This window comes from Dermacentor variabilis, chromosome 4 (assembly GCF_050947875.1).
Source record: "Dermacentor variabilis isolate Ectoservices chromosome 4, ASM5094787v1, whole genome shotgun sequence".
In the NCBI taxonomy this organism is placed as follows: Eukaryota; Metazoa; Arthropoda; class Arachnida; order Ixodida; family Ixodidae; genus Dermacentor; species Dermacentor variabilis.
Genome location: NC_134571.1, coordinates 112,847,461 through 112,861,518, shown reverse-complemented (window position 1 = coordinate 112,861,518; position 14,058 = coordinate 112,847,461). Strand labels below are relative to the sequence as shown.

The window sequence follows — 14,058 nt, the reverse complement described above, 5'->3', positions numbered from 1 at the left end:
CGGTTACGCAAATTTCACTCCAGGAGATTGGAATAAAAACATATTGGAATAGTTTTACGTTATAGGGTCCCAGTATAACATTATAATAACTCCTAATTATGCACAGTTAGCTAATGCCTTGCTGAAGAGTTTGTTATCGACAACGACGGCACTCTCTCAGGGAAGATGGTCTCATTTCTGTGATGTACTTGTAAAAAGTACTGAGGGAAAGTGCTAGTAGTGCCGAATTCCCACTTTGTGGCGATAATCGACGCTGCGCGACATCTAATGAGGTGGAAAATTGAAGCCTCTGCAAAGGGAAGAAAATGATGAAATTCGTAAAACAGACTAGAGGGTCCCGTTGCAGTCATAGACTTTTGGACCCTCGTCTGCATACTAGTTGTTATTTACTCATTGTTTTTTGAATGAAGAATAAACTGAAATTGAGACTGAAACACGGTGGTGAACCCATGGCGGTAGGGGGGTGGGAGTAGGCAATTGTTCGAGCCTTGGTTAAGCTGCACCCTTCCTTCCATGACAACCACGGTAATTATCCCAGATTCTTTATTACAGCTAAGCTGTATATGCCTACTCGAAACGCTCGTGGTCCGGCCACAGAAACCCTACTGCGGGAGTATGAGCCATTGCATTCGCCTTACGTGACGGAGGGACAAATTTCTCGTTGGCTAGGCATATAAATGCTTACGCATTTAAAACTTTTACAGCGAATCTGTATATGCGTAGATGAAACGCTCGCGATCCGACCGCAGAAACCCTCCGGCGGAAGGTGCGCCGCGCCATTGGCTAAGCCGATAGTGACGTCGTTTCTCTCTCGCAGCAGTGCGCGCGCGCAGCAGTCTCCCTCCGACTTCGCAATAAGTTCAAAAATGTATCGCTGTCTTTAATTAAATGAAATGGGCGGCCCCGGTCTGTCGCTTGGTAACTACAGTGCAAAACCGAGTCATAAATACACTATGATTAACGCGTTACGAAACACAAAGGCGTAACATAACTGAAAAATACTTTGATGAACCCGCTGGATTAACACAATGAGCTGCTCATTGCACCCCTTATGATTATGCGAAGCCCCATGTGCAGCATATCAAATAAATGATGCGATAAACCCAAGCCAAACGTGTGCCTGACCCACGGAGTGGCCTGACCTCATCGAAAAAAAAACACGAGCGCGTAATCAATAATTGAGAAAGAGTTTACTAAACCGGCGGAATTAACCCAGCGGTAAACACAGGGGCCGCACATTTCAGCTTCGCTGGTTAACCATCTGTACGGGCAGCATGGGTGGTAATTTTTTTGATGTGCTCTTATCGTACTGGTCCCGGTGAGTAGTATACATCAAAAACGTTATACTTACTGGCTTCACGTAATTTGCGTACTTTGCGTTTTGTACGGATACCTGGACACACAGGTCCATTCTTGAACGAAGCGGCAGACAGTTGCTGTTGCCGATCGAACATGCGGCTCCTACTAGCTATGATGTATCGAAAAAAACAAAAAGTTCACAATTGCTGTGGACTAAGTGCTGTAGAAAGTCAAATGAACTTTTAGAATGAAAGCAGAAAAATGAATAATACTTAATTTGGTTAAGGTTTCCCTCACAGGCACTGTGCTTTCTCTTCGTCCAATGACAGGTTGTGCCACTTCGACAAGGTTCCAAAGGTACACTCTTTTGACGCCAAAATCATGCGTAACATTCTCCGCTCGATTGCAGGAAATGTTGTAAAACGCGAAAGATAGAAGTCACATTGACAGGACTACGATGTAGAGTCTAATCCATAAATTTGCACCTACAACGATCTGGTCTGGTGATTTCTTCATTTTGCTACTTTTCCAATGACTATAGGAAACAATCGATCGCTACTTCCTGGAATGCCGGCGTTTCGCCTCCCTGAGCAAAAGGGCGTTGCCGATGACACTGCGACAGCTTGGCCTGCCATCGCACTCTGCTATTGTCTTTCGGAACTAGTCTGCTAGGACACAGATACACATGCATCAACCTAGAGAAATTTATTATCAAGTCCAATCGATCTCAGTGTTAATCTTATTGGTAATTTATTAATGCGAAATCATTATATGGCTCATGAAGCGGAAAATGCGGCAGCGTGGCCGGAGATGGTACAAGAAATCACGCGGTGACAGAGACACGCTCGTGTCACTGCTCGTGAGTTCGTCGTCGTCTTCTTCCACAGCTGGCTCCGATGCCGCTCATCGCGACAGCGTTCCCGTACTGCTCATCCATCTGCGAAGTTCGCTGACGGCACTGGCGCCCTGCCTGTCGGTGCGGTGATTTCGTAGAGTTCTGTCATGCGCTCCGATGGACGAGCTACTGACATCTCAGTCAGTAACTGCGCCCGGGTCCTTTGGATGCCCAAGCAAGTACGCGAACCATGCGGAGGCACGTGATGCGAGAAACGATACAGGGCAACGTGAAAACAATACAGAGTTTTAGAATAGGGACCCCAAAAGAGTTTTGCAGGTGTTAGCGTTGGGACACGCAGAAGTGAAGACAAAGAATAAAGAACCAACTTGTTAGAGATTTAGAATAGGGATTTGCGTTTGCGGATAGCGTCTTACAATTGCAGCGCCGCCACGGCGTCGAAGAAAGCCTTATATAATTAAATAAAATATACCATTTTACGATAGAAAGAGTAATTTTGACATTCACGGTTAGGGGTTTATATACAAGTTAGAGGTTATTCTATTAGCAGCAAGCAATTAGTTGAGCTTAGTTTTGAGTAACCAAGGGGTGCGTATTTGTCACACAACAATAATCGTCATCTGTCTTGTCCGCATTTCTTTTCCTTAACGCGGCGCGCGCCCGGTACTTCCCAGTAACGAACGGCACGCGCGTTATCAGCATGGCATAGCATTCCCGACAGGAAAGCAACGAGAGCAGCGTTTTCAAGAAAGGAAATGCGGACGAGAAAGATGACGTTTATTGTTGTGTGGCAAGATACGACTCAAAGGGTGTAAACTTTTCTTACACTTTTAGGAAAAGTTACACCCTTTGGGGTGTATCTCTGCCACACAACGATAATCATCATCTGCCTTGCTTGCGTTTCCTTTCTTGAAAACGCCGCGCCCGTTACTTTCCCGTCGGGAATGCTATGTCATGCTGATAACGCGCATGCCGTTCGTTACTGGGAAGTACCGGGCTTAAAGAAAGGAAATGCGGACAAGACAGATGACGATTATCGTTGTGTGGCGAAAGGGTGTAATTTTGCTTAAGAGTGTAGAGTGCATATACGCGGGGTCGGTGTATTATAGCATCTGAGTCTTTGAACTCTGCCCCCCGCGGTGAACCAACATCACGTCCAACTACGCCGGAGTCGATGGCGTAGTGCAAGTTAGGCATGATGACATTCTCCAAGAACCTCTTCAACTTGCCATGTATCCATTCCTGCAAAGGGCCCAACGAGATAACGCATGCTGCTGCTGCTGCTGTCTTGAATCGAGTATTTTCACTAATACTGCGAATACTCACGCGCGCTTTATATATATATATATATATATATATATATATATATATATATATATATATATATTGTAACCGCTGTTCTCTCGCATAGAGACGGCAAGCTAGGTAAGGCGTCGAAACGAACCAGAACACTTTATCCGTGGGCTTCGACTTCGGCCATGATGTACGCCCAGCTGAGGTCGTAGGCGTAGAACAGCTTGCGATTCAGTATGTCGTTCAGCAGGCCCAATGGATAACCACACGAATAGCACGACGCGTCTTTGCAGCTTCTTAAACATGTGCCACGAGATCAACGTTATGGAGCGAACTGGAGGATGGTGGCGTCCTTGGTTACCGGCTGGCTGCTCCTCACTGTGGCCACGCGGACGAGTACAAACTCGGTGACCACCAGAAATTACACGATGACGTCCCTCTGCTTCCACGTCTCACGCGAGACGCGCAGCATGCCGGCGTTTTACACCACGAGCACCATCTCGAGCGGCTAAAGCAACACCTACACACCTTGCACAGATGCGTCGAGATAAATTAGTATCTCGTGCTTGGGGGTGCCGGCTTCGCGGCCTTCTTGAACAGAAACAGAGCGAGGCCACTGAGGAGCAGGACGAAGTCCAACGCCATGGAGCCAGCGAGCACGTGATACCAGCCATCATTGAGCGCCATTACCGTCACCACACCCACCTGTTCCATGTCTTCATCATCGTCTTCGCTGCGCGAGCGGGTGGAGCGAGTTTAGCGTTTCTCTATGGCCTCGCTGCCATAGAAAAACAAAATGCTCTAACTTAGCGCAATGTGGTATCCTCTCCCTTCTGTCCATGTTGGCTGGCGCTAAATATGCTTTCCATTACAAGACAAGAAATTACAATTAGGCATATCGATGTCAAATACGTCTATAAAGAAAAAAGTGCATTAATTTGAGGTCTGCGCGTTTCGAGCAGCAAGTTAACCAGTTTTGTCTTCTGTGGGTGTAGGTCTCACAGGTTGAGGGGCGTTGAAATACCGCGACAACTGCTTTTGGTTCAAAACGCGTTATTCACGACTGAGTTCACATGTTTTGATATTTGCAACAAGCGCACCTTTGTTTCCCGTTCCAAGCACAAATGATGCGCATGTGCGAGCGTGTGGATAGTGATTATGCGGTCAATTACACTTTTATCATATCCTTACATGAAAGGAGGCTGATGGGTACTAAACGATGAATTGTGTTTTTGCGAGTCACGTACGAATCCCACTTCGTTACTCCTACTGATATACTAATGCGTCCTTTATCTCAGTTTCAGTGTGCGTATTTTTCGGTTCTTGTGTAGCTACTTTTTAGAGCGCAGCTCTTTGGCGTCCGTTCCTGGGTTTCGCGTCGTCGTCGGCCTCGTAACCAGCTCCGCCCCCCTTTCATCCCCCCAGCGCTAGCAGCGACCGACTGATACCGCTGGATGCCGCTGACGCCGCTAGAGAGTCAAGATAACGTGTCGGCATCGGCGGCGTTGTCCCTGAAACCAACTCCGCAGCTGGGGTTGACTCACTATCGGCGTCAGCGGCATCAGTCAGTCGCTGCTATCTCTTCCCTCCTCCCTTTATCGTGTTGTCCGCTTGCTGCGCGCGCTTCTGCCCCCATCGTTTGCCGCTGGGTGTACACGCCGCCCCCCTCCCCCCTCTTCCTGCGAGTCTCCGGTTGTCAAAGCGCCGGCTCGAACTTAATTCCTTTCTTCGCTCCTCCTCCAATGCAACCCCTGTGCGGTGGCAATCAGAGAGCCAGATCGGTGGCGGCGGATCTGTATATGTGCACCGCCCGAGCCGAAATTGCCGCTGCCGTTCGCCCTGTGCGGTGGCAATCAGAGAGCCAGATCGGTGGCGGCGGATCTGTATATGTGCACCGCCCGAGCTGAAATTGCCGCTGCCGTTCGCCACTGCGAAATTATCTGCCAGTTCTTTCTGAGCCATGAGCGAGACGACCGATGGAAGTCCTCCGTCTGCTGCTGCTGCTGCTGCTGCTAAACGAGCTGCCAGAGCAGAGGCCCAGCGCCGTCGCCGTCAGAATCCAGAGGTGCGTGCCGCCGAAGCAGAAGCTTACCGTCGCCGCCGTCGAGATGATCCAGGAGTACGGGAAATATAAAAAAAAATTCTGTGATAGCGCATACATGTGTTGCTCGATTTATTTGCCTCAATCTATCGAAAAGGTGAAACAGCTTATTTGCTGCGCTCAAATTTCGCATTAGGAAGTAACGTAATCGTCGGTAATTTTTTTTATTTATTGAGTTTGATGGCATTTATTTCTGTACTGACCCTGTTTTTGCAGTCTTGTTGCCACATTTGCTGCTGAGAAATTTGGTGCTTCGGAGCCCGTCGAGCTCTGTTCAGCTTCTTTCGATGCCTCTCCGCTCTTCTAAGTGAAAATAAAGTTGGTTCATTGGTTCTTACTTTCGCTCGTTCCTTTGTTGATTCTTTCTCCATTCATGCATTGATTCACGTAAACCCGGATATTATCAGACGGTTGCCCGGCAGAGCGACTGCACGTCATCTTCAACAAAAATTTTCTGGACGCTACGAGGATGACGAAACACTAAGTGAGCGCACGTTGGCATTGCGAGAGACGAATAGACTGAATAAAGTACGAACTATTAAAAAATTAAATTATGGGGTTTTACGTGCCAAAACCACATTCTGATTATGAGGCACGCCGTAGTGGAGGACTCCGGAAATTTCGACCACCTGGGGTTCTTTAACGTGTACCTAAATCTAAGTACACGGGTGTTTTCGCCCCCATCAGAATGCGGCCGCCGCGGCCGGGATTCGATCCCGCGACCTCGTGCTCAGCAGCCCAGCACCATAGCCACTGAGCAACCAAGTACGAACTATCGGCGTCAAATGAAACGCGCACAGCGGAATGCGTGGCGATAGGTCCAATCGAGGCCGCCTGCCTGTAGTTATCAGAGAAAGGCGCGAATTTCCGGTTCGCGATAGTTCACTTCTATTTTCTTTGGCGTTCCTTTTCTTGCTTTGCCACTGGAGCGCCACATTCATACTTACCACCCGATCACACCTTGCACAGCGCTTTGATTTTCCTTCCACCGATGCCATGTTATCAGCATCTGGTTGCGATGCGAACAGCGCAGAAGGCCGATCGGGAACGGTCGGTGTGCAACGTGACGTTCTTAATCGCTCTTTTTTTCTGATAATGCGCACAACTTTAAAGCCGCGAGAAAAGCTCAAATACACTGGGACCGATCGTTCTCACGCGTCATTTGAAACTTAAAATCTTAATTACGGGGTTTTACGTGTCAAAACCACTTTCAGATTATGAGGCACGCTGTATAGTGGGAGACTCCGGACATTTCGACCACCTGGGGTTCTTTAACGTGCACCTAAATCTAAGTACACGTGGTGTTTTCGCATTTTGCCCCCATCGATATGAGGCCGCCGTGGCCGGGATTCGATCCCGCGACCTCGTGCTCAGCAGCCCAACACCACAGCCACTGAGCAACCACGGCGGGTTCATTTGAAACTGACAATGCCGAGTGTAAGCCCTGAAAAAGAAAAAAAGCTCGAATCGTTGCTCTTTGCAGTCATGGTGTGCCACAACATGGGATTGCAGAGAAAACGGGTCGCGCACTGTCTACAATTAATAGAGTTTGCCAGGTCTATACCTCGACGAGGGACGGCTTGAAAAGTTGCCTCGTGGGCACATGCAGGCAGCGGGCTACAGGAAACGATGACGACCTACATATTGTGGCCGCTGCAGCAGATGCACCCAACACCACTGCTCGCGGGATTGAGGACACTTTCGAATTGTCTGCCAGCACGTTCACTATTAGGCGCCGTCTCCACGAGGCTGATCTGCGAAGCCGCGTACCGTCGCAGAAGCCGCTGGTCTCAGCAGCTAATCGAAACGCAAGACTGCTGTTTGCACAGATCCATGCATCATGGCCTGCAGAGCACTAGCGCTGCGTGATGTTCTCTGATTAGTCTACGTTTTGGACTCGTCGGGACCAGCGTCAGAGAATTTGGAGAGCCGAAAACACCAGGTGTGTCCTTCCTACCAAATACGCATGTTGACCCTGCCGTATTTGATGTCGGGTTCCTTTAATGATATGGCTAAAATAGAGTCCTTTTATTTATTTATTTATTTATTTATTTATTTATTTATTTATTTATTTATTTATTTATCTGAATTACCCTCAGGGCCAAAGGCATTACAAAGTGAGTGGCTAGAAAAAGAAACATACAGGCATAAGTCGCTCCTAGTTATAGAATATTAGCTAAAATTGTTTACAAGCTTTGTTACATTTCTAGGTATACAATGTTAGTTGAGGCAGTGCGAAAAAGATAACGATCAACACTGGAAGTGAGCGATCCGGGAAGGTGGTTCCAGTCCTGTGATGTACGCGGAATGAATGACGGAAGGCAGTTTCTCGTACGCTAAGAAGTGATGCCAACTTACTGTGCGTGATAAGTGCAGAGAGAGATAAACAAGGGGGGAATAAGAATGTCATTTTGAACATGGGGCTGTAAAAAATTTGATGAAATAACAGAGACGAGAACCTTTACGACGGGAGGTGAGTGATACGAGTTGCAATGACTTTGTTTTATTGGGGTTACGCTAGCGAATCGATTATAATTACGAAGAATGAAAGGGACGCAGTTATATTGAACTAATTCGCGGGAATAAATTTTTCACCACTGGATGTGGCGCTCCAGTGGCAAATCAAGAAAACGAACGCCAAAGAAAATAGAAGCGAACTATCGCGAACCGGAAACGCGCGCCTCTCTCTGATAGCTACTGGCAGGCGTCCTCAATCGGGCCTGTCGCCCCGCGTTCCGCAGTTCGCGTTTCATTTGATGCCAATAGTACTTACGCTTTCCATTCGAGCCGCTGCGCAAGCGGTCACATCGGTGCTATTTTGATATTTTGAGATGGAGCCTTATTTGCCGCAGAATTTCCAGGTAGTGACGGTACACGCAAATTCCTGGCGAGACCTTACTATCGCCGTAAGCCACCACTGTATGACTGCAGGCAAGCCAGGCATTTCGTGGTCCCCCGGCAACGCGGTCAACACTGTCGAGTATTGACGCCTAGAAAGTGCTACCGTCTACGGAAAATGCGGAGCAATACTGTAGAAGAGGAAACAATTGTCGTACGATGCACTGCGTACATTTCGTTTAAACCTGGATGAAAAAAAAAAAACCAAATAAAAGCTCAGCATCGTTGTCAAAGGCGTATAGACTTCCATTCACGAAGCGGCGCTTCTGGTTCACGAGAGGTCTATAAAGCGACGGGGAAATTCGGTCCACCTGTTTGGATAAATATATATATATATATATATATATATATATATATATATATATATATATATATATATATATATATATATATGACAAGCTTTGCACATTGGCCCTTCGCGCGTGTTCTGATGTTAATCACGCATCAGGCTCGCCACACATTTAACCGTAGTCGAGGGCGAAGCTGCCTGAATGCCTATATTGGGTGAGCCTGTAGATCACATAGTCTTACAGCGAAGGGACGTTCTGTATCTACAAGCGCGTCGGTATTCGTTATCTTTGCAAAAAGGTGAGAGACACCGTAGACATTAGGTTCTTCTGCGTTCACTAAAGAAATGAAAATCCCGTCGCGTACGCAATAACAACGCCCTAGAGCATAATGAACGGCATATATAGACTCTCTCTATACCGCGACTCTCCTTGAGTACGGCTTCTCTAAATCCTCGCGAATTGCGCACGGATCCTTGTCGGCACTGGAACAAGGATCTCGATTCCGCGCTGTTGACCACCAGTAATGAAGCAACAGAAAGGGGCGGCTGCTCTATTGGATCCTCCGAGAGCAACTTGACAGGTTTCATCGGGGAGCCGCGACCTAAGACTGGGGCCGCAGGAAATGAGGGAATAACTACAAAGGCACGCCGGCGTCGCTTACGGCCACGGTCGGCATATAAGCGCTCCGTTCGGTGCGTGCTAGCACCAGAGGCCTCCGCACCAGTGAACCAAGCAGCTGCTCCTCGTCCGCACGCCACGGTAGACACGTGCAGGGCTCCCACCAATCGCCGCCGATTCACGTCGACGATCAACGCGTCTGTAAGGTGAGCGTATCGAATCGTTTGCAAGCAGAAGTATATATCTAGATATACGCGTACAGAACGGGTCGGCAGTGTTGTGTAGATGTAGCGTAACTGTGCTTTTGATAGACGTTTACGAGAGCGTTTCATACGCCTTTGCTTGTCACAACAGCAGCATTCTAACGTCCTGGCTATGCTATAGCGTGGTGCTCATGATTCCGCGAAGGTGTGAACACATAGTGTAAAAGACCTATGGCGATGGGAGAAGAACTTCACTGGAAACCTTCACTGAGATGTTTTGGACAACGACGACAGTGCTATGCGTTCCGACCACGGACGAGGTGGCCTGCTCGCCTTCGAGGGATAAGATGCGTTGAGCTAAGACAAAGGAGCTTGTGTTCGAGGGAAGCCATCATATGCGACGGAAGAGTCTTCATGGATATGATCGGCGACAAGCAATGTGGCAGAAGCGGCGAGGGCGTTGGTTACAAGTTTTATCTCCGGAAATTGGGATTAGGCGTAGACTGGCATGATTCGATACAGCAGCATATTTCTAGCTGCCTGCGAGACGGTGCAGAGAAAACTAAAGGCCGGTTGTGTATCGTTCAGCTTGTTTCACTGTTTGGCCATAGCGTGTCGTGTGAAATTTAAGAGAGAACTAAAGAGTCTTAGTTTCGCCCGAAAGGCGAAGCGTCGATTGCGATAGCAAATTAGCAGACAGCCATACGAAGTAATGATAGTACTTTTATCGGTCGTGTAAACGTTTGCTTGCTACCTAAATTAAGAACCATGGTGTCAGCGCGCACACCAAACATGAACACATCACACTCGATGACGGCGGACACTCGCTGTCAGAACGCGCTGGCGTTATCAAGCGCGGCAGCAGCAGCAGCGGGCGAAGTAGTCTTCGTGCTGTCTGTCGCATCAACGCAAACTGAAAGCCGAGAGCACACAGAACGCAGAAAGCTACGAGCCGTCGACGCACCTTGACTGCCCCAACGCCGATCGCTCTCAAGATACGGCCGTGGACCGCGCGCAGCCGCCACATTCGAAGTTGTAGCCGTGGTAGAAAGCTGCCACCCTCCCTCTCTCACCTCGCTCCGGCGCCTGGACGTTGGGTGCCTCGTGCGCGACGGAAGACGGCGCGCTTCATCCCCGCTTTCCTCCCTTTCGCGCGGGAGAGATTGAGCCGCGATTGCCGGCTCCCCTCGTACGCTTTCATTCGCACATAAAGCGTAGGCCGCGCGACGACTGTGTTATCGCTCTTGGACCTTATACAGCACATCACGGCGACGGCAGCGGCAGAAATGCGCCTGGAGTGTCCATATAATTGCTATCGCAAGACAGAGCGAAAACGCCTGTTGCGTTGAGGTAATGTAGATTCAAATACCGCCTTCTGATCCCAAATGCTTGGTTGTACCCCTCGAACAGTAAGTCATGAGCAGGCAGCTCTAGCCTTAGTGACCTACAGTCGGAGAGTCTATAGAAAAACTCTTAAAGTAGTGGAACGATGGCACTCGGCGTTACACCAAGAAGTTCGTCTTGGTGGTATTTCTTGAGGAAGTGCTTTTTTCTTTGCCTTCGGCACTTTGATGGAGAGCGCCCGAAGATAAGCTCACAATAGGAGAACGGTGATCGAATTGTGCCTTGCAGCACCTGTGTTCATAGTACCCGAACGTGGTTACGTGACGCTGGTTAGTTGGTTGTGGTCCCTCAGTGAAAAGGCGCAACTCGCTCGGGGAGACGCGAATCGGGTGGTACGATGTTTCAAGAAAATAAAGGTATCGAGGAAAATATATTTAAATAAAATTGGTAACTGAAATTTGTGAAATTAAATGTCAAATGGTACTGATATGAAAGCAATACTAATTAAATATTACAGTAATTGTATATGAGAATACAAAAGAAAAAAATTCAGCGTGCGAATTCTTTTTGTCTCGAATAAAATATGTCTTTCTTGTGCCAAGAAGCTTAAATTGCTTTCCGCTCCTTTTTGGTCAACTCCCTGCAGAGTCAAGGACATGATAACTTCGTATTTAGTTGCAGTGCGCTAAAATCAGGCGATTGTGCTCGATTCGCTGCTGCTGCATGAACGAGCGCCGATTCATTTCCGCGAGCGTATAACTGGGCTTGAACGAACTAAGATTTGCAAGGAACTAAGCATCACTAGCGACGGACGCGGCCTCATGGTACGCTTTATGCCGAAGAGAACGGCTATGTGCGACGAATAACAAATGGCTCAGCTTGATGATCATGTCTTTCAAAGCCATGCGGTTATGCATTTGTCCACATGTACACAAACACACCAAGTCCATGTGCCGTTGTACCGCACGGTACTCTGTGGGCTTATTTCGCCAGGTTAAATAATACAAACGATCCCAACTCCAGCTTTTGTTCTCTTCTACTTCCGACAGAATGCGACCCAAGTTCATTTCAGTGTCGCGAATGGGCTGCAATATCGCGTACCTAGCTAGGGAACGTAGTGACCTCAACAGCATACGTAGCGGGCATCGCGTAAGACGGCTGTGTAACGCCGTCCTCTTGCGTTGTTGCGTGCAGGGCACAACCATGACCGCTTTGTCAGCTACGTCCTTCGCCTTGGTGCTGCTCTTGGGAGCGTTTTTGCGGGAGTCAAGCGCCGACGAAGGCTTCTTCAGGAATCGCGGTCCGGTAAGTCATCGCTCACACAAATCGCCAGTAATGAGAGCCTTACATCTGACTTCCAGGAAAAAACAATATGTAGTTAGGGCGCCAGGAAGGATGGACGGACAGAACGAAAGATGGACACATTTGGCAATATTAACTTGTGTAGATCAGGAAGTCCGAATAGTTTGTAGAATGCTATAACCAGACCGTATCAGTATCCGTTCGTCACGACGGATCATGTGGAAAGAATAGTTGTTGGCTGCTGCACTGGCCTAAGCTTCAACAGCGTTTAATGGACTGTGGCATTACGCTCGGTGGGCACGGAGCAGCTTCAGTTAGCTTCGACTCTCAAATCTCCTTGAATGACGCTGGCGTTAGCAAAACTGCTACAGGGTCGGTCAGTTTCCACAATGGATTGTTCACTGATCTCTTACGTGGCGCGTTGTGCATGCATCCGCAGATGCCGGACTCGCTGCAGACGCTGCTGCACGGCGAAGGAGAGACGCAGGTGCTGGGTAAAGTCGGCTCGTTCAAGCCGGGTGCAGGCAGTGCCAGCGCCGTCAGCGCTGAAGTGGAACTTCCGGCAATGGCCGCGCTTCCACAACACGACTGCCACATTGAAGTGCAAGTGGTGAGCAGAGTGGGTTGATTGTGGGTACTGTAGACATTACTAGGTAGATCCCTTTGTTAAGGTCTCCGAGCCATTATGTGCATTGCCCAAAGTTGCATTTTGGGCGGGGAAGTTACCGGCCCTTCTATAAAGGCACCGCGCAGGGGGTAGATGGCGTGATGGCTGTTTTAACTTCCTCGCACTTCTTTAAGGCTGCTCACTGTACCTTACGCTCGGAACAATTATGTACACACGAAGGGTGCAACAGGATACCCTTTCGTAAATTTTTCCTGCATTGCGACGGTGCGCGTTTCCGTTTCCTTCTTCCCTTTCGTGCTGTGTGTCATAGTGGCGCTAATCAGTCGAAGGTATTTTTCTTTCCTTAACGGCGCTTTCAGAGCAGACGGAAAGCTAAGTCCCTTACATACTTCCTATAGTCTCTGTGGAGACAATAGTGCTCTTACTGCAATAGGGATGTGGCGAAGAAAAAAAAAAGAAAGAAAAGAAAAATACGCGAATGCGGGCGGTATAGTCCCGAAAGGTGGCGACGAGAAGTCGATGTGAAGCACGTCTAAACAGCAGCGGAGAAACACGTAAACAGGCCAGCACTACTAGCAGCGAAAAACACGGCATTCGCGCGTAGTTTTCACACTAACGACTTTGATTGCACGCGCGGTGGCGTGTTGTAGGTTTCGCGTTGACACAATAAGAAACTGTTGTCGTCAGTACTATTACATTGTAGTTACCGCGCGTCCTTATATCGCGGTTAAAAATATATCTTCTGAAATCACGTCGCCAAATAGTTACGTATTATTTCCTGCATGACTCTCCTTACTGCGTGCTCCATGTCAGCTGTGAAAAAAAAAAGAATAAAGAAAGCATTTCTTTTCTCTCTTGAACTGCAGTTCAGTACAGTTGCATGATTCGCAACAGGGCTGCAGCGACTTGGGATAGCGCGGTTTAACCCCTGCAACAGGAAAACAGTGACTCCTAATTCAGTGATTCTTTTCTGTTTCCCCTGCTTACATGTTTTTCCTTTATTCCTGTGCCTAGACGGAGCGTGTCCGCGGTCACTGCTCCGCGCTGACATTGCTGGGCAAGAGCTTCCCTGTGTGCAAGAACGGAGACCGGATCTCGGTCAACAACCACGAGTGCGCGCACATGGCCGCCTGACCACAGCGGCGCCACTGACTGCTGTAACTTCACCTTGTTTCCTCTTGGTTGTGACCGCAAACTGAAAATGAAATAAAATAACCGTTCCGCAA

The 14,058-nt window shown here is 48.4% G+C and overlaps 1 protein-coding gene across 1 annotated transcript; it reads left to right on the top strand.

Moving 5' to 3' along the window:
- The first annotated feature begins 9,456 nt into the window (after nucleotides 1-9,456).
- LOC142577883 (uncharacterized) lies at nucleotides 9,457-14,058 on the top strand. The gene is made up of 4 exons (XM_075687314.1): nucleotides 9,457-9,561; nucleotides 12,097-12,207; nucleotides 12,644-12,814; nucleotides 13,847-14,058. Exons 2-4 carry the CDS (start codon nucleotides 12,106-12,108, stop codon nucleotides 13,964-13,966), a joined length of 393 nt encoding a protein of 130 aa, XP_075543429.1. The 5' UTR covers nucleotides 9,457-9,561; nucleotides 12,097-12,105; the 3' UTR covers nucleotides 13,967-14,058.